At 36.2% G+C, this 21,084-nt stretch overlaps 2 protein-coding genes across 2 annotated transcripts; one reads left to right on the top strand and one right to left on the bottom strand.

The window, feature by feature from the left end:
* The first annotated feature begins 12,176 nt into the window (after positions 1 to 12,176).
* On the top strand, positions 12,177 to 17,128 carry LOC128512612 (uncharacterized). The gene is made up of 5 exons (XM_053485965.1): positions 12,177 to 12,417; positions 13,073 to 13,756; positions 14,793 to 15,041; positions 15,434 to 15,544; positions 16,043 to 17,128. The coding sequence occupies exons 1-5, from the start codon at positions 12,340 to 12,342 to the stop codon at positions 17,126 to 17,128; spliced, it is 2,208 nt and encodes a 735-aa protein (XP_053341940.1). The 5' UTR covers positions 12,177 to 12,339.
* Positions 17,129 to 17,232: 104 nt separating this feature from the next.
* On the bottom strand, positions 17,233 to 20,326 carry LOC128512069 (uncharacterized). Its single transcript, XM_053485199.1, has 2 exons — positions 19,320 to 20,326; positions 17,233 to 17,932 (listed from the first exon to the last, which is right to left on the bottom strand). Exons 1-2 carry the CDS (start codon positions 20,136 to 20,138, stop codon positions 17,606 to 17,608), a joined length of 1,146 nt encoding a protein of 381 aa, XP_053341174.1. The 5' UTR covers positions 20,139 to 20,326; the 3' UTR covers positions 17,233 to 17,605.
* Between the last annotated feature and the right edge of the window lie 758 nt (positions 20,327 to 21,084).

The raw sequence follows: 21,084 nt of genomic DNA, 5'->3' as shown, positions 1-21,084 counted from the left end.
ATGGCTCTTGTCTGCTAGAACCCTTTTGTTTAATCAGGAGAATGTAAATGTATTTCCTCTCTCTCATAAGAAATAATATTATGCCTCAATGTGTTCTATGCTTTTTATACATTAGAATTTTGACAAAATAATATGTGAATATAGAAGCCCATTATATCTATTTATATTTACAGTTCATGTTGTCGTACATCCTCAAAACACTAGTTGCTTCTATAATTAGTATTATAACATCTAGAAGCACAATCACCAGACTGTTAGGTCATGGGCGGTTATACAACCATTTCACTGCATATCATACTGTGTATGACTGTTTATGAATGTATGTGACAAATAGAATTTGTACTGAATTTGAATTTAAAAAAAGAATAAAGTGTCAGAGAACCTACTGATTCTTACTGTAAGTGCAGATGTGTTGATGGTTTTACAGATGTTTTCTGTCCATTATTTGTTTGTTTGCTTGTTTTGTGTTGGAATGGTTTCATTAAAAACTTAAAAATATATTGTGGTGGGATGCTCTGAGCAAATCCATATTTGAAATAACTTGAGAGTATTTTTTCATTTCTGATCAACACTGCCATGTTGTAGCCATATATTGCTTTCATGTGCTGTGATCTCAATAACAATAGATATTTTGTTTATATTTTGTACAATTTCTTAATGAATCATCCTTCATTTTTGCATGATTGTTGTTTTCAAAACAGTTTTTATCTCTTATAATTAAGTGGTGCTTTTATTGTCCAAATCTAGCTTATGTTCATTTAAGATTCTTAATTCATGTCACAATTTAGTTTTAGCAGTTTGTGGAAAAACGCCTTTCCTCAGTATGCGCACTATCAGTAGTGTTACATCCAAGTACAGATTAATCATGTAACAATCAAACACAATAATGTATCTGATAAGGGAACTCACAGGCCACATGGCAGGAATGAGCCTGAAACCAGAGACAAAGCACAAAAGACACATTACAAGGTGCTGAGTTCAGAAATAGAGGGAAAAAACAACAACAAAACCTCAGCCTACTTGATTTCTTTTTCTTTTTTATGAATAAAATTATTTAAATATATATAAATAATATATTATTGAGAGATAGATTTGTATAATCACATAATGATTAAAAAATAAAGGCATATGAAATATACGTTTTTTTAAGCATTAAAAAATATATATTTACTTTCATATTGCTCCATGAGGCCCCCTGCTGGTGAGGTCTTAGATTGCAACATATGTAGCCTGTGTGTCTAAGACTTCCAAGTACCCCTGTCTGCAGCCTGCGTCGATGTTATTAATTTACTTACAACCAATAAGAATCTATGTGGGCGGGGCTGCACTTGCACTTGCAGCCCCGCCCCAGATTCAGCCCCGCTAGGTAGGTTTGTAAGTTATGTTACATGCGTTGTTAATGCAGATATTCAGGAACTAGAGTTAAAAATACCAGATTAGGTAAAATAAAGTAAGTGACAGTGGTGGTGTTGGGTCTGATCACTCCCTGGATATTTTAAAGCTCAGTCATGAATATATTCACCATGAGGTGGACGTGTTTTATAGCAAATAATCAGAGTCATAGAGTTACAGAGTGTAATATTACTGACACACACCGCCTAAGTGAGGACGGGGAGGAATTAAGTGCTGCAGGAACAAAACGGCAGTAACAGTAGATCTCTCTGTCTCTCTCACTCTCTCTCACACATAACAGAGACAGAGAGACACATTGGTGGCCGAAAGTATTAGGACAGTATACATGGTTCTCCCTGAGCACAAAACAGATGTCACTAATTACTTCAAGTTGATCTGGTTGAAGAGTTAATTGTGCTAATTACAATCAGCTGCTTTAGTTAATTGATGAAACAGATATGTGGCAGAACTTTTACTTTCTGAAGCCTGATTGTCCACATCAGCACAAAAATAACTCAGGAATTCTCGAGTAAATTGTGAACTTATGTGGTAAATTTGTGTAGATGATCCTTAGGAAGTGATGAAGCAGCCATGGACTGAGTGAGTGACACCAGAGTACTGCAGACGTCTTTATCACTTTAGATCCAGCAGGTTTTAAAGAAGAAAGGACTCCATATTAAATACTGATAGGTGTACAACAACTAAGCCAAAAGTCATTAAACATTAAAGAATGTCATAAACACTGCTTTGTCATAAACTGCAGAAAATAAATTAATTTCGTCCACCTATCTGTATGTAATATTTTTTTTATTCAATAAATATCTACTCATCAATTCGATTTCTTTACGTAATTTTTTTCCCTTTTAACATTTACAGTATGAGTGTTTAGTGTGAGCTCTTGGAGGTCTAAAAGCTGTAAGTTTCTTTTATGAATGTTGTTCTGCTTTATTCATGCTTCAATGCTGCCCCCTTGTGGACGATCTAAGTGTAGTCAGCATTACTTCTTCCTTGTTGTTGGAATCCAGTAGGTTACATTAGTCATCTGTAGGTCTTATTCTCCCTCATCTTCCCTGGCAAGCAAACACAAAAAGAACAAACAGCAAACAATGAAGCAGTAAATGGTCCATGTCAAGATACATTTTTTAATAAAAAATATTCTGAACTATGTTAGTTCTTAAAATGTTGTAGGACTAACCTAAGAGGAAAGCACAGACATACACAACACATGAATACGGGCAATCTGGATCAGCTAGTGTTACTGACGAAGCATCTCATCCAGTGTACTTTCTTGTGTACGCGGCCTTGTCTAAATGCCACAGCGCATGTGAGAATAGTTTGATTTCTTTATGCACACAAAAATGTGTGTTTGAGTGAGAGTGTGTGTGTGTGTGCAACACTGCAGTGATGGAGAGAGCAAAGAATAAAACCCTATGGATTAGCAGGTAGCATAGCACCAGAGAAAGGTGTTACACCCCTGGAGCAGATAGGGTTAAGGGCCTCGCTCAAGGGCTCAGGAGGGGCAACTTGGCAATGCTGGGGCTCGAACCCTCAATCTTTAAATCAGAAACCCAGTAAACTACAGAGAAGACAAACCTTGCATGTTCATGACATCACCTTATGACAAGTATGATAGACAGTACACAACCTAGATCTTGATTGCATTCACACTTCAAAACTATAAAATCTTAAAACCATGCATGAAATGACATGCAAAGCTTTTTAGTGTTTTGGTTGGAAATGCATGGTTGAACAATTTGTACACACACAATGGTAGAACACAAACACGGTAGTAACATGCACACATAACCGGAACCGAAATCTCTATGGCCTGCACCATAATGAATTGAGACCAAGATAATTTATTATTTTCTAAAGTTTATCTGATCAGAAAAATGTAAAAAAAAAATCTACTAGGGGAGCCATTACTTCTTAAGTTTGAAGGTGATTATGAAATATCAGAACTCATTACTATTCATTTCATAATCTGTGTAACAAGTAGACTGCTTTACTATGACTTACACCAAGGGATTCCAAATCCAGTCCTGAAAGGCCAAGGACCAGCACAGTTTGTAATTCACCAACACCTAAACACACCCACTGAACCTACTAATTACTGTAACAGATTAGTTAAATCAGCTGTGTTTGAGAAGAAGAATCACCAAACTGTGTTGGACACTGGCCCTCCACCTTTAAATTATCATGTGACTTTTACCTACCAATGATAATCTCACTTATTACTTTAAGGTTGTATTTATTTTCAAGTTCCCACTTTATAACAATTGCAGCAACACGTTATATAACTTTAAATCTTAATCTTCTTATTAAAGTTTATGAATCAATGATGTAATTACAGTATAAGACATAAGATCATTACAGATCTACTCAGAGTTTCTTCATGTGTAAGATGACGCCTATAAACCTGCCACATGCCATGTACAAAGCATACATGCGCTGACTGAAGGATATTAAATATAATGTTATTAAATTATATTAAATAGTAACATATTTTTGGAACAGAAAGTGGAAATTATTATTTGATTCTATTACTATAAATACTGTTTGTATTACACTGAGATTATACTACTGTAGTTAGTTTTAATCTAAAATATGTGGGACTAGTACAGTGTCAAACTAACCTCTAATGTTCATATGTTTATTTATATCTTAATCTCAACAACAATAATTAATACAACATTAAGTGTAAATGACCAGGATGAAGCTGGATTTCAGCAATTAAAATCCTGCAAGTTCTGGTGTTGCCATTGACACAAAGATGGCCTGAGTGAACAGCAGATGATATTCCACCCTGTAGCCAACATTAACATCTACTTAGTAATTTGTTCTGATCTTGTCACAAAAAAAAAAAAACAGCCGTGACTTTCATAATTAGCTAATTGTATGGAAGGTATTGTTGTCATAGGTTTTATTCATAGGCAGCACTGGGTTATCATATCTGGAGAGGCTAAAAGTTCCCAAAATGTATATTCGTGTGTAATCATCTCTGTTACATATAGCATCAGGTTTAATTGTAATAAAATTGAATCCTGTTACACAGAGAACTGTAGTTCTCTAATTATAACAGAACATGCATGGAAATTGTGCAATATAGTTTATTTTTGTCTTTAACAAAACTATATGTTGTCTGACAAAAAACACACACACTAAAACCAAAAGTATAAACTAGGCATTTACAGTTATTATTGGAATACACTGTATTAGTTGGTAAGTTGATACAACCTGTTCTGTTAAAAAGTTTTGGAACCATTGCATTGAAAAAAAAAAAAAAAAAAAACTCTTTTCACTACATGGTCCATTTAGTCTCATTAATGTGTTTCCTGTAAGAGTATTACAGAGCATTAAGAGTATACTTATTAGATCTCTCACTATTGCACATTCATTTGTCTCTGTCACCACTGATGTTTACAGACTTTATTCCTAAATTCTCAATCAGAACAAAAGGGAGACAAGAAGAACAGGTAGAAAACAAAGTGCAGAAAGAGGAAAACACCCAATTTAATAAATTTGTTTGTGTTTTTTGTTTTTGCATAAGACCTCAACAGTTTTGCCCGATGTCCCCGCATTCACTACAGCTCGTGCTCCCGGTGCTGGTGTACGATGTATGATTCTGTATGATTCGTGTATGATTTTCCCTCATGTGTTCCTCTGAATGAGATGTCTAGAGTGGACTCTCTCAGAAACATCAGCACTGTACGCCTAAAGGAGACGACATGCTTCAGCGCGGGGTTTTTACACTTTAGAGACACCATTCTCACACTGATCACTATTTTACCGGATAGAGACAATTCCCGCTCGATATCCTCATCACGACACACAACAGAGAATAACACTATTAATTCCGTGTGCTCGCTGTCGGGAAGAGGAGTTTATTTATTTAAATTGTGTTTCAGACAAAAAAAAGAGTTAAAAAGCACTAGGATGGTTTAAAACGTTTGAAAGAGCTCTCACACCAAATCCCAGCACACACACACACACACACACACCGCTAGCAGAGACATGAGGTGTGTTCGAGCTCATGCTGCGCTGTGCAGACCGATCGGTGAGATTAGCCGAAAGCAGTCGGGGAGGAGCTGAAAACGGAGCCGTCAAGTCGGACACGTTGGGGATCTCGTTGCTTCTTCAAACATGGCAGATCACGTGGCGTTTGCCTACTTTATTGTAGATGAACTGGAAGCTATAGAAATACCTTTTTAATTGGAAGAAATGCAGCAGAATGAACAACGACGGTAAGTTTAAACACTATATGTTCATGTGTAAATCATTTCATTTTAAAGTAACTGAACAAATACTGTTTTACAAATCAAGCTTATACTTAATTAAATTATGTTTTGTTTAGTGGTGTTATGTTAGGCTTCTGTAAACAATAAATAATTAGCTGTAATAGCTGTTGGAGAGTAAGCTACTTGTTTTGTGTTTATAGTACAAATACAAATAAGTTTTTATATTGCATGTTCAACAGTCGTGTAAACCTTAATTGTTGGAATCTATCCCAGTTCTACCAAAAACACTGAATGACAATACTTTAGAATTACAATACATGTGTATATAATAAGTACAATAATAATAAGTACATGTTTTTATTGTATAGATTAGTTCCAAAAGTACTACATTTTGTGGAGGAGGTTGTCCCTCTATACAGTCCCTCAGAATTTCGCAGTCATTTCAGGCTTTCCAGAGAACAAGTGGAGGTGCGAACTACATAAAGTCAACATAATTTAACTACAGTTTGGTATATTCTCCTGAAACCTTATGTTCTACCTTTACAGGATGTCATTACTACCCATGGTCCTGTTTATATGAATTTACAGCAAAGCAAACTGCCAGTCACACAGAGTGTTCTTTTCTGCCTTTGGACATTGGCCAATCAGGAGTCACACCGTGGGGTAGCAGACAGATTCAACATCTCAAAATCTACTCTTGCTAAACATCTCCATGAGTTTTGTTGTTATGTTAATACATACATGGCCCATCACATCTCCTGGCCCAGAGGCCAAAGGCTGCAAATGTCAAAGTTGAAATTTGACTTAGCAGGTTTCCCCAACACTGTATTTCAATTCAATTCAATTTTATTTATATAGCGCTTTTAACAATGGTCATTGTCTCAAAGCAGCTTCACAAAAATAAAAGAAATTCATTAAAAAATAATAATAATAATAAAAAGATATAGTGATAATCCCCTTGCCTACCTGAATAGGAAGCAATTCTATTCTGTAATTTTAATTGGATTTTGTGACAGTGAGCGCCGCTTCTGTCACATCAGTGTGGGTCACCCTGGGAGTTGGCATGACGCCAGAGCATTTTGTCTAACAGAGGTTGGACGAGTTCTTAAAGAAGATCTTTCTTTAAAAAACATGGACTCAGCATGTCATATGGATTTGTGATCATTGAGAACTATTATATAGAAGTTTATTAAGGAGTTGAGATTAATTGGGTGAAAATACTAATTACTGTAGTGTTGAAAACAATGCAGAAAGGTCAATACTAAACATTTAATACATAATTCCATGTGGCATAACCTTATTTCCTAATCTAAAATTCACTTGACACCTGTTGGGTGGATGCTTACATGACACAATACATATAGAAGTGTTAAAAATTATAGACAGTTAATATAATTTAGTCTGTAAGACTTACTAGTAAAATTGTATGAAAGTGCAACAAATGCAAGGCAAGAGCTCTGAAGTGTCACCTCAAAGTGCATTTTGAAATTGTAACTGAAAATAAGAGGCAATTTATAACATTGGAAAGATGAAAATAAAAGTACATACATTTGCTTGAAACAGAATAAGCTTTATTTGCCATGTTTTCAAGAAGGTTTTAGTAACTGTATAATTTGCTCTTGTTGTCTTCTGATTTTCTTTAGCTCCTCCACAACAGTTCCCAAACTGGTCAACATCTTTTTTTTCAAAAGATCGTCTGCGTCTCTCTTTTAGTTGACGCCATCTCTCCAGGTCCGGCCTTACAAGAGACTCAAGCACAGCTGTACTTCGTTCTGCATGCGCTTCATATGCCTCAAAAAATTGCGAGGGTTGTGAGGATCTCTTCCTCCTGTACATGTTTGTACTGGCAGAGGTCCCCGGCTGCTCGTCTACAGAAGCACCTGCTGCCTGAGCTTGAGGAAGAAAGAAGGTGGATCTTCCAAACATAGAGAAGTAGAGCAGATAGTTTCAGGTGGTGCAGTTCTTATCCCAGAGGACCCAAATAGCTCATCCACTTGCTGCAGAAAAAGCACAATGTAATACGAAACTGACTTTGTAATAAGATGCAAAATGATCTTATACAGTGCAGTCTTAGACTTACTGTGTAGTACTCCCAGGTTTGCTTTCCCTCCCCAGTTGCACGGCGGTGATCCTTAACTCTTTTGTAAGTAGTTAACATGTTGGTTAACTTTTTTCTAATTTTTTCACTTGACAAGGTGTGTCCTTTTTGTGAAAAAGTAGTTTGTAGCTTTTTATAAAAAGCACTTTTGTTGCGGAAGTAGAGTTGCTGATAAGTTTTTGTAAGGTCCAAAAGAAAAAAAGAAGTTTTTTACCACTGCAAACACATGCACCTTTTTTCCAGTCTTACTGTAGGTGCTATACCTTGTGATTCAGGGCGGTCTATCTGGACGGAGGATGGGTTTCTGGCTTCTAAAGGGTTACCACCCACTACATCGGTTTTTAGGGTGGTAGTCGGCAGGTCCTGGCTAATGGGTGTCTGTTGCACAGAGCACTGGCTGGTTGGTGGTTTCACAAAACTGAGATTTAGGGGTACAGGTGACTCAGTGGAGGTAGAGGGACATAGAGAAGGCGGTGGGGGAAACACTGCAGCACAAGCTAGATCGCTGATAGGAGCTGTTTAGAGAGAAAGCTGAAAATTTAGTTATCACTTATGTGTCCAGTATGTGTTTGTTCATCACAAGTGTTTACCTTGTTTTGTGTCAACGGCTGTAACTTTTGCCATGACATCAGAGAGGAACTTTGCATCTGAGGAAATACTCAAAACTATCACACAAATCATTGTTAACTTGTATTTATTCCAGTTTTTCCATTTACTTACCAGTTTTCATTCTTTCTGCAATTTCCTTGGAAACCTTAAGAGTAAAGGTTCTTCCTTTGCTGTCCTTCACATTCACTGTTATATTATTCATTTTGTTTTTTCTTGCACTTGGTAATGCATGGTCTTTATATATGCGAAGTGAGAGACCATGGGACTATACTCAAGGTGTGTGACTCATTATGTCTAATAAAAACTAATTAATGCAATAACACTTAACAGATTTCAATTTGTCTGATTTAAGTGGTTGTCTGTTTGTAATTGTTGTGGTTTAGAATGTATGTGATATTTATGGCATAAACAAGTTTTAGTAAACTAAAAACATTGAACATGAATGACCTGCACATTATAAGGAATTAGGCTGTGTTTTTTTGTAGTTTGATTTAGATTGTAGTTATGTGGTATAATTTTGTAGTTATGTTGTGTTTTGTGGTATGTATTTTTTTTTTACATTTAACTCTTACCTTCAGTTAGCTAAGGGCAGATTAGACAAACCACCGAGAAAAATCACAGATGCACAAGCACAATGTATTTGTCTTTATTATAATTTATACCAGTGTATAAAAGTGATCTGAATGTTGTATTTTTAAACTGACAATGCACACTAGCACAATGCAGCACATGCAAGTGAAGCAGCAACTACAGATTTCAGCATCAATCAATGTTGACCACATTACATTAAATGTCTGCGACATTTTAGTTATTCCATAAAAAATATGACTTAAATATGCAGCTGAATACTATAAGTGGTCTGTATGGAAAAAGTACATTAAACTTATGCACAAATCTAATATAAATAATTTAAGAGAAAAAAATGTACTGCAGTCAAAAGATCGTAAACTATTAACGAAAAGGCATACAAATTGATTTGTTAAGCAATTATATGGATTGAAGCACGAAACACTGGTGATCATCGTCATGTGGTGAATGTGGCCAATCATGAGAATCTGTGACATCATCACAGCCTGGTCCAGTCGCTCCTGAAATGCTGCACTGGCTGAGCAAGCCGGCTGTTCTCGAAACGCTCTCGCATTACTTTGATGCCACACGTGAACGTCACGTGGCGTCGGCGCCGGTTCAAGTCAGACAAAATTTTTAACCAGCATGCACTACAGTACTTCAAGACAGCCGCCGATCGGTCTGTGCAGCGCCGCATTAAGTCGAACGCACCTATGTGTGTAAACCACGAGTGTCACTACTGAAAAGTTTCATTTTTATTTTTCAGAATAAAATACACATTAAATGTGCAACAGCCCTCCGTTAATTAATAATTGCACGTGGGGAAGTGTCACACACACACACACACACACACACACACACACACACACACACACATAACCCAGATCTTAATAACAAGAATCTATCTAATTGTTTGGAAATGCATGGCTGCACAAATTATATTCAATAAATAAAGACCAGTATGTTTGTTTGTGGAAAGGTTATATTGGTAATTATATACACTTTACTTAAACTGGGTTCTTTTCAGAAGCCACCTCACCTTTAAGGAGAACAAGAATCTTAACAAAGCTGATTCTAGTTTGTGGTCGAGGCAGGAGACTGACTGGAAGACTTTCTCACTCAGAAGTACGAGGTGAAGAGGGTGGGGGTTAGTGGACTTCACCTCAGGTTGATTCCAGGAGGGGCAGGGGAAAAGCACACATTTGAACTTTATACAGCACCACAATTAGTAAAATCACTCACTACGAAATGCCACTGAATAAACCACAGATCATTTATAACACTGTGAATATTTACTGTACTGTACAATTTTACATGCATATTTAATTCTTCTGTTCTGTGTAAAATCAATAAGAATAATATATTACTAGTCTACACACACCAGGAAATAGGAAATGGTTTAGTCCTGACCCTTACTTGGGAGTGTGAAATGTCCAGATGCTTAATGAATTAAAATAAATATATAAATAAAAAGGTCAAAGTGATTAGGTACCCAGTGTACAAAAAGTGAAGAAAGAAATAGAGAAAGGATAAAGGTATGCAGCTGTTATCTCTGTATGAGTTTAATATTAAGGGGAGTTTGGAGTCAGGGTGCCGTACACACTACAGACACTGTTAGAACATTCAGAGCAAAAATTACAGCAAATCTCAAATCCTGTAAATGTCTGTAATCAGACAAATCAATCTGTGATTATTGATAGATACACTGTGATTAGTGATTATATTTACTGCAGAATGTTAGGGAATACAAATAAATAATACTGACTATTTTATTCATAAGAACACATGCAAACAGCTCATGTACTGTACATATACTGTGATATAGAGTGAGAATATAAAACACGAGGGGCGTTTAAGTCAAACTGGGTTAAAAACTTCTCATGAAATTTCAAATAAAAGTGTAAAATTAATTTACAACTAAATAAATAATAAAAAACAACCTCCTTCCATCCTTTGTCCTGTATTTTAGTTATTTGGCAACCCTGTGTGACAGTCAGCTCTCCTGAAACTCTGCTTAAGCAATCAGATTAGTGGACTAAAACTAAGTGATGTATAAATATTTAATGTCACAGTGCTGGTGAATTCTCTGTTCTGATTGTTCAGAAAGTGTGTTTTTGTGACTGCAGCACTAATCACTGTTTACATGTTTACTGTAATGCTCTCATTCTAATATGGTTATAATATAATTGATTATTTTCTACAGTTTGAACTGTAATCATAGAAATCACAAGCCAAAGTGTTTATCATTAGAGGAGACATTACTTCTTACACTGTCACAGGCACGCTACAGTAGTTTGAAGATGATGATGGATTGTGTAAATTGTGAGGAATTTTACTACTGAAATTACTTCAAACTCACAGAACAGTTACATACACAATAGTGGCAGTGGTGAAAATCTGTGTTAAGGAAACTGGTACTGTATTACCACAAAAATCTGCATGCTAAATAAATTTTTATATATACAGTCTTATGTAAAAGTTTAGGCACCCCTTGATAAATAACAGATTTTGTTGTGCATGAAGATTTAGCAGACTCAGGAGTGGTGGCGTATCGTTCCACAAGACCTTCATGGAAGCTGAAGAGAAGTATGCAACATGCAAAGGCATGTTTGAATTCCACTAAACACCAGCAAATTCTGGAATCTTAAAATCCCAAGTACAAGAATTGAAAGACTTTTAGCTGGCTATAAAAATCATTTGCAAACTGTGATATTTGCCAGAGGATGTGTTCATAAGTACTGATTATGTAGGGTGCCCACACTGTTGAACAGTGCCACAACATTTTTTTTATTTTTTTTTTTTATCTCTGTTCAATTTATGACATAAAAAGTAATTATGCACTAATATTTGCTGAAAATTTTGTGCATTTTTTTTCCATTTCCAAGAGGAAATAAAAAAATCACAGAAATCTGTTATTTATCAATGGGTGCCTAAACTTTTGCATAATACTGTAACTGATAAACACACAATTGACATCATAACTTAAAATTTTAAAACGTTAAAGTCATAAAAATTGCAATAAAAATCTTTGGTCTTTAGTACAGATTATTTCTAAGTTACACTCTAAAAAATACGGAGCCCCTAAAGGGACATGGGTGGGGTAAAAAAATAAAATTTGGAGAAAGAAAAAAAATCCACCATGGCAAAAAAAAAAAAAAAAAAACGCGAGGCAAAAAATAAAAACCACCATGGCAAAAAAAAAAAAAAAGCGAGGCAAAAAAAATATGAGACGCGAGGGGAAAAAAATACTGGAGAGAGAAAAAAAACGGGACATAGGAAGAAAAAAAAACGGGACATGGGGGCGGAGGGAATCGGGATCACGTGACTCATATATCCGCGTCAGTCTTCCAAAATACAGAAAAGACACATGCAATACGTCCGTGCATTTAGCCCACAGGTGTGTTGAAGTACCTTTAGCGCTATTCACTGTCTGCAATGGAGGGGGACCTAGAAATATTCCTGAGGTCAAGAGGAATACCCCAGGAAACCATATTGCTCATGAAACAGGACAAGGTACGGTCAAATGTATTAGAAGTTATAAGCACAAGTGTTTGTCCACAAGACTCTGTTATCCACTTTTTAAGAAAACGTTTAATACTATTTATTATTTATAATTACAGTAAAGTTATGGTTACTGCTTTGATACGGCTGTATAGAAGACCTGTTGTCAAACTAAACAGCAGATAAACTGTAATGTAGAAAAAATGTAGAAACGAAACAATATACATCACTGTAAGCAATGCCATCAGAAATTGTGACAAGATGCAAACTGGGGAAAAAAAAGTCAACAGTTTTTTTTATTACAATTTCTGATGACATTGCTTACAGTGATGTATATTGTTTGTGTTCCAACATTATTCCTAGATTACAGTACTATATTCCCATTTCCTTTCAGAGAATGCCATAAGATATGCTCACAATGTGCAATACAGCACAGTACATCCTCATATTACCATCTTAAAATTGGCAAGTTTAATAAACACCTTGTTCACAAAGTGTTTCTATTTTACAAAATTACGATTTATTGTAAGGTTTTTTTCCATTGTTTGGTTGTACCTTTTGTAATATACTGTATAATATGTACAGTGTTTTATTTTCATCACTTTTACATGACATCATGTTAGTGAGACATAATCAGATGTGTATACCTTATAATTTATCTTTACAGATTGACAAGTCTGTTTTGTCTGTTATGAAAGATGAGCAAATGGCAAACTACCTCAAATGTTATGGTGACCGAGTGGCAGTTGTGTCATTCTGTCATCAAACACAACCAAACACAAACCAAGAGGCTGTGTTGCAAAGAGTGAGGGATAAAATTGAAACCAGAAAACTAGGATCAACGCCTCGAATGTTGCGTTCAAAGTCCTCTTTAAATCCTAGGCAGGGGAGTTTTTTGTCACGGCCCAAAAATCATCATGCTGAGAAAACCACCAGGAAGATTGAAATTGGTTGGCTTAATTTTTGTAGCAAAGGATACCAACAAGTGAGGACCAGAAATGGTGGTGGAACAAGACATGTCAGTGTGAAAAAAAGCACAACAGTGGAAGAGATACTGGCAATGGGAAAGGACCTATTTTTTCCAAATGGCCTCTCAACCAAGGGATCTGCAGAAGATTTTAATTTTCATGTTTGTGACTTTAAAAGAAACCCTATTTCCTTGGGTGACACTGTTGGCCTTCTTTATGAACAAACAAAATTAAAACTTTTGAGGTTTTACATCTGCACCAGAGATACAGACTCATCTAATCAAACTGGATCTGGAGGTGATATTGAAGAATACAGCTCTGACAGTGATTCCTGGGATGTACTGGAAAAGGAGGCTTTATCAAAAAATGCCACCATTGAAGAGGTGTGTGGCACACACACACACACACACACACACACACACACACACACACACACACACACACACACACACAAATATATAAAACTGTAAAAAGTCTTAGGCATAACTACAGTACAAATGTTATATACACTATAATAATAAACATCATATTAAAACCTATGGATCAAGAATTGGATGTTACTTAAGTTCATATGTATGTGAAGGCAGGCGAGCGAATATTTTTGGCAATATAGTGTATGTTTATTGTTTCTTCATTATGTTCAAAACCTATAAATATTTCTAAACATAATTTGAAAATTAATTAATAGCATTACAGACAAATATTTACATGCCTTTAATATAAGCAACAAATTACATGACAGACATGTTTTTACATGAAAAATAAATATATTATCCTGGATTTTTCATGATAATTAAAAGGAGTGAGTGTGACAAACTTACCAGAACTCATATTTTCCAGTATGTGGAGTAAAACCCCACAGCCATTTTACTTACAGTACTGAGCAAATTTTGGGTACATACAGAAAATGACATACGCAAAGATGCCTTTGAAATCATTTCCACTACAAACACTGAAGAGTAATAAAGTAAACAATCTTTAAAAAAAATTATATTTGGTGTGAAAATCTTTGCTGGAAAATAATCTGTAGCATTAGATATAGATTTGTGCAGTTGGATGTTTTACTGAGCACACCAGAGAATATGCCAGAGTTTTTATTAACTCAAACTTTCTCCTTTGCATTTTCATGCAAAACCCAGGAGCCTACAATATGTTTTTTTTCTGTCATTCTATTATGTAATATGTTGCTTTCTTTACAGTCATGCAAATATACTTCTGTAATGTTGTTATTTGTATGTTTTTAGTTCATTCTTAAGTTATGTTTGGAAATATTGAGTGGTTTTGTTAAAATTGCAGGCACTAATGCAGGCATGATAAACAACAACTTCTACCAAAGATATGGTGCCTTTTGCACAGTACTTTGGGTATATACAAAATATATGTATGTACAGTATGTGTATTTGTATTTTTTTTCGTCAGGATCTAGAACTCCAAGAACATACATCAAAAAATTTAAAACGATGGAGCCCTGAATCACCCAATGAATCGAGTGCTTTGGCAATCCAGAATACTAACACAGATGATGCAACATCAAATCCAAAACCTTGTACTGGTGATGAAGGAGATACACTGTTATGGGATCCTGAAAATGAAGAACACGAAAGGACAGAAGTTGAAGATGTAATTGTGATAAACCTGTGTTTAGACAATGCTGATGATGTCACTGAGGTAATGAAGTCAAGTCAAGTTTGCAAAAATACTGTATTATCTGACACATTTTCATCCTAAGGAAAACTTTAATGTTAACAATATAAATACAGTTGATTGTATTTACACAAGATACTTGCTGTACAGATGCATAAATCCAAAGGAACGAATGTAATCAAAGGTGTTTTGTGAGTTAAGATGTAGAATATTTAAATAAGATGATACTTAAACGTCATGAATGAATAAAAAAATTGGATTAGTGAAAAAATTTAATTAAAACACACTGCATAGAGATAGGCTCAAGACCCACTCTATGGTTCTTTAATTTTGTTTTTACTCCATGTATGTGTGTAATTGTTGACTCTGCTTTGCATTATGAAATTTATTTCAGCAATATTTGTGTATGTTCTCAGTTGTTCATGGACAATGAAGAGGTGAATGAACCTGTTCCAACAACCTTATCTTATGAAGAACCTCTACTGTCTGCCAAATCACCACATGAGAGAGTGGAAACAAGTTTGCAGGTAAAGAAACATACATGCTAAGAAAGCTTGTGTTTTTAATTTCATTAGCCTACAGTGTAAGGTCCAGAGATATTTTCAGGCACTATGCCCGAGTCTCCTGTCACTTCTTCTAGTCATAGGCTGTTTGGATATGAACATGTTGTAAACAAACAACTTTAACAATAGCTTCAATCACTTGTCATTAACCTATTTACTAATAAAATAAACATACGTCTAAAGCACAACCATACAACTTATTTGCCAGTAAGACAGTCACGTTCCTTAACCATGTTGTAGCTGTTAACATCATATACTGTATGTTCATCAGTGTTGTGATATGTTTTGAATGATCTTAATCAATATAAGAATTACATTCACAGCCTGCTAATAACTCAAGTTATCCTTTAATGGTTATTTAAATATTTGTTAGCTGATGACTACCACTTTACAGTACACATTGTCTTTTTAGTTTGAACTGATATGCCAAACTCTTAATTTTTTTTTTCCTTTTTATTTCAGTCCAACAGTGAAATACTTCCTGGAGATTTTGCTTCCGAATCAGAAAACTATAGCAACTCTTCAACCACCAATGATGACTTGGCAAATTCAAGAGCTGTGCATTATGTGTCAGTTCATAGGATTACCATTTTAAAAGATCTCATAGTTGCTTACTTGGACCCAAACATATTGCAGTGTACTTTAAAAATGGAATTTGTTAACGAAAAGGCCATTGATGATTCTGGAGTTTCAAGAGATATTTACACTGCATTCTGGGAGCAGTTCCTTGAACAGTGTGAAGGTGAAGAAGAACGTGTTCCAAGATTGAGGCCAGATTTCTCTGAGGATGAATGGCAGGCAGTGGGAAGGATTTGGGCCAAAGGTTTTCTAGACCATGGTGTACTACCAATAAGGCTTTCAAAGTCTTTCATATTGGCATCTATTCATGGAATTGATGCAGTTGATGTGCATGTTCTGTTGTCCTCTTTCCTCAACTACCTCTCTTCTAATGAGCGAGTCATTATTGAAAGGGCTTTACAGGGCACACTGGAGGAAAGTGATGAGGAAGACTTACTTGACCTTTTTACAAGGATGGGTTCCCAATGCCTTCCTCCAAAAGATAATATGGAATCTGCCATCCAAACAATGGCTCATAAAGCCATACTGCAAGAACCTAAATATATAGTAGATTGCTTCTCCAAGGCCATGTCATGTGTACAGCTAAACTTGTCTGACAAAAAAAGTGTGCTGTCTTTATATGAAATGAAAAAGGCTACTGGCAAAAAAGTGTCACAGCTGCTTCAAACTACCAAGGAAATGCTTACTCAGCAAGAGCAGGCAACCTTCAACCATCTTCAGCGTTATGTTCGGAACGCAGACCAAAAAAAAGCAGAACAGTTTCTGCGTTTTTGCACAGGGTCTTCGGTCATGTGTGTTGACAAAATTAATGTATGTTTTAATGCAGAGTCTGGCCTCAGCCGACGGCCTGTTGCTCACACCTGTGGAGCTACCCTTGAAGTGTCTTACACTTATAGCTCTTACCCAGAGTTTCGTACAGAGTTTGATAACATTCTGTCTAGTAACTACTTGACAATGGACATTATTTAAACTTGATACGTGACAACTTATAAAGTATGTTCTTTCACTACTGCTGACATACTTTAAGTTCATTTTTGTATAAAGACATGTTCTGTCTGTTCATTTTCGTTCTTTGTTTGTGAAAGCTGTTTAAACATTTATTTGTACTTAAAGCAGTTTTCAGCTTTTACAGGTTACAAGAAACAGAGAACCAATTATTGTGCACTTTTCTATTACACCATTTTTAGGAAAGTTGACTGACACTTATGACAGTAAGCAGGTTAGGTTTATGTTTTAGTATTTTAACTGAATAAAGACAATGCTGCCTTTTGCCTGTTCATAATAAAATAAAATAAAACACACACACGTCCTGCTTTACAAAATCTAGAAATTTTATTTACCAAAACTTGATTTATTTCAATAACATTGTTAATTAAAGGTGTTCAATTTGCATTGGCTTAAACTCTGATTACGGTGTGTCATTGTGGCTTCTTTTCATATGGGAGTTTACAAGGATGCAGTGATCTTTTCTCTAAGCAGAAGATAAAGGTTTATAGCTTGATAAGAGTCTGTTGGAAGATTAAGATTACTTTCAGCCATAATAATATTACACAGTTCATAAACATCTTCATCACATGGTATGGGACGTCGAAAGATGCACTCATTCTTGCACAGCTCAAACTGGTCGTTTTCTGCTGGTGCAAGGAAGTCTCTTGTTCCATAGAGTTCAGGCAGTGAGTACATGACGTTTGGCTGACCACTGGGGACATTCGGGTTGCGAGAAGGCCTGATGGTGTGCGCATCCCATACCCTGACAGTATCGTCCAGCTCATCCTGTAAAAAACATTAAATTATTAATATTTTAAATATGTAATTTAGTTTTGTCTATTAGCACAAAGTTACCATCCAAACCAATAGAATCCAAAGACAAATACACTATATACCTGTGTCAGAAGGTTGGGTCATGGCAACTAGACTACTTTGTGTAATTCAGAACATTTTAGCTAACCACCTAGGAAGTTTTGGTCTGGTTAAAATTGGTTAGGAAGCCCAAATAGACTATTCAGTCAGGGGTAGCTCAGCGGTTAATGCATTTAACTATGGTTCCGGGTTCAAATTGCCACTGATGGACCCTGGAGTAAGGTCTTTAAATCTTAACTGCTCAGACGTACAATGACAAAAAAAAAATTGAGATAAATAAGTCGGTCTGGAAAAGGGCATCGACTAAATGAAATTAAGAGCAGTTTCTTACCTGCCCTGAATAGGCTGGACAACTAGGGAAGAGTTTTTAAGATGGAACAATATTATAATCTTTTACAAGCCTGCTTACTACTCGCTGTAGTGGATGTGTGAACTGATCTTAATCTTCCTGTGGTGAATGATGGAGACAGATTCTTTGAGGCCTTCACATCTTCTAAGGAAAGGAATTTATACCTCAGAATGGATGTGTTCTTTCTCTTAACACCAAAAAGGTACATGTCATTTGTGTTGTGTTGGCTGGTGGGAGTCAAACAGCAGGTACTGCTTCTTTCTGTACTCTATGAGAACCGTGTCTTCCATGGCGAAACTAACATTAGTTAGTTAGTTACGTTTACCAGGGAAGACACCAAGTATCTATCCATGTCCATCACCGAACCCCAGGAAGTTTAACATTTTCCCACATCCACTAGAGGTGCAGCACCTAGCAACCCCTTTGTGGAGAGGTGAGACAAATTATAAGACTGTTAAATCTTAATGACTGTCAACTACTCTCACCTCCTCTATTGTCCACCTACCCAGCATAGGCCAGGTGCAAAATGACCCTGGAAGATCTAGGCCTATTTGGGATAAATAACCAACTTATTAGACAGAAGAACCTACTTGCATGAAAAGTGAGGTTTCAGGGCAACAAAAGTAGTGCTGTTGCCATGATTCAACCTCCAGATAACTCAACTGGGATGTACGAATATCTGCAGAACCATAACAGAAAATGTAATGACAAATCACAGTAGTAAGCACAAAAACATGAGAAAAAAATAATAAAATAATAATAATAAGTAAAATAAAAAGAATACGTCTTATCAATAAGGTGGGATCAAATAAACACAAAACAAGTCCAGCCAAAGTGCAGCACATTAACTAAGATACATGAGAAACAAAAAAAATGCTACAAACTTGTCTTCTTAATTCGATTCGACAGCGTATGATGTCTCATGCATATTATCATAACATATTAACTCACTTGAATGATTCCCAAGCAGCAAAACTGAAGCAGACTTTTGTCCAGAAATCCTCCATCAAAGAGTCCGTTGTCTCTAAGATTTACAAACAAACATATCCAAAACTCCATGCATTCCTTGCGCAAAAATCCCCACCAGTTTTCTATTCTTTGATTTGCCGTGCTGGCTCCTTCTAGATAACTGTCCAGGGTTTCATCTGGGGGATTAATACGTAGGACACGCTGAAAGTCTCTAACATTAGTATTTTCGGTTCCAAGATCACCCCTTAGTACTCTTGGACAGCCCGTCAAACGCTGCACCGCTTCAATGTAATAACCTCCGATCAGTCTTGGGTCACTGCTGGTGATGTAGGCATTAAGCCATATTATTTTTCTGGAGAAGCCGTCAATGCATCCATTAATGCATATACCAAAGGGTTTAAGCTTGTCGTATGAATCTAAATGCCAGATAAAGTTGGGCCCTTTGGAAAAGTAGTTGCGCCTTCTAAGACGTCTTGACCGTCTTACTGCCACTCCTGCTGGATCAAGTTCTTTCAAAATCAAACGCACGTCCTCTTTTCTTACACGCAATCCATGTAATCTGCATTTTGCGTACATCCATCGGTATCCATGAAGCTGTCCAGAGTGCAACAGCTGCTCACGGATGAAGTTAATTAGATCCCCCAAGTCGGAGTAGTTTTTCCGTCGGACTAGTCCCCTTTCTTGTAGAACTCGCTTAAGATGTCTTAGGCTTATATGAAAACCGTGGCGAGATCCAAGTACAAATTGGATATCTTTATATTTTAAGCCAAGCTCAAAGTAAAACTCGACAATTCTTTCCATGCCTGTTTAACTCTAAACCGAGTATTATCGTGCCCGTTTGCTTCTTCTTCCTTTATTTTTTAGCGGTTGGCAGCTAGTTTTGGGGCGCATTACTGCCACTCACTGGACTGGCAGGGTAATGCGCCCCTTTCGGGGCAAGGATCAAGCTTTTAGGAGCATTGCTGCCACCTGATGGACTAAATCGGCAACGCTGAAGAGTCAAGTTTTGCGAGATCTCGCGAACCTTTTGCGAACTTTTCGAAAAAAAAATTTCCTAGCTTAATTTTTTTTTTTTTTGCTTAGAATTTTTTTTTTGTTGCCTTGCAATTTTTTTTTTTTTTGGCCTTGCATTTTTTTTTACCTTGCTTGTTTTTTTTTTGCCTTGCATTTTCTTTTTTTTGTCTAGCATTTAAAATTTTTTTTGCCTCGCATTTTTTTTTTTGTCTAGCATTTTTTTTTTTTGCCAAGGTGGATTTTTTTTTTCCATCTAAAGTTTTTTTTTCCCACCCATGTCCCTTTAGTACGGAGACCCTAAAGGGACATGGGTGGGAAAAAAAACTTTAGAGGGGAAAAAAAATCCACCTTGGCAAAAAAAAAAAAAAAATGCTAGACAAAAAAAAAATGCAAGGCAAAAAAAAATTTAAATGCTAGACAAAAAAAAGAAAATGCAAGGCAAAAAAAACAAGCAAGGTAAAAAAAAATGCAAGGCAACAAAAAAAAAATCTAAGCAAAAAATTAAGCTAGGAATTTTTTTTTTCGAAAAGTTCGCGAGATCTCGCAAAAGTTTTGCGAGATCTCGCAAAAGGTTCGCGAGATCTCGCAAAACTTGACTCTTCAGCGTTGCCGATTTAGTCCATCAGGTGGCAGCAATGCTCCTAGAAGCTTGATCCTTGTCCCGAAAGGGGCGCATTACCCTGCCAGTCCAGTGAGTGGCAGTAATGCGCCCCAAAACTAGCTGCCAACCGCT

The sequence above is a fragment of the Clarias gariepinus genome, chromosome 24 (genome assembly GCF_024256425.1).
Source record: "Clarias gariepinus isolate MV-2021 ecotype Netherlands chromosome 24, CGAR_prim_01v2, whole genome shotgun sequence".
NCBI lineage: Eukaryota > Metazoa > Chordata > Actinopteri > Siluriformes > Clariidae > Clarias > Clarias gariepinus.
This window is presented reverse-complemented; position numbering and strand designations above follow the sequence as displayed.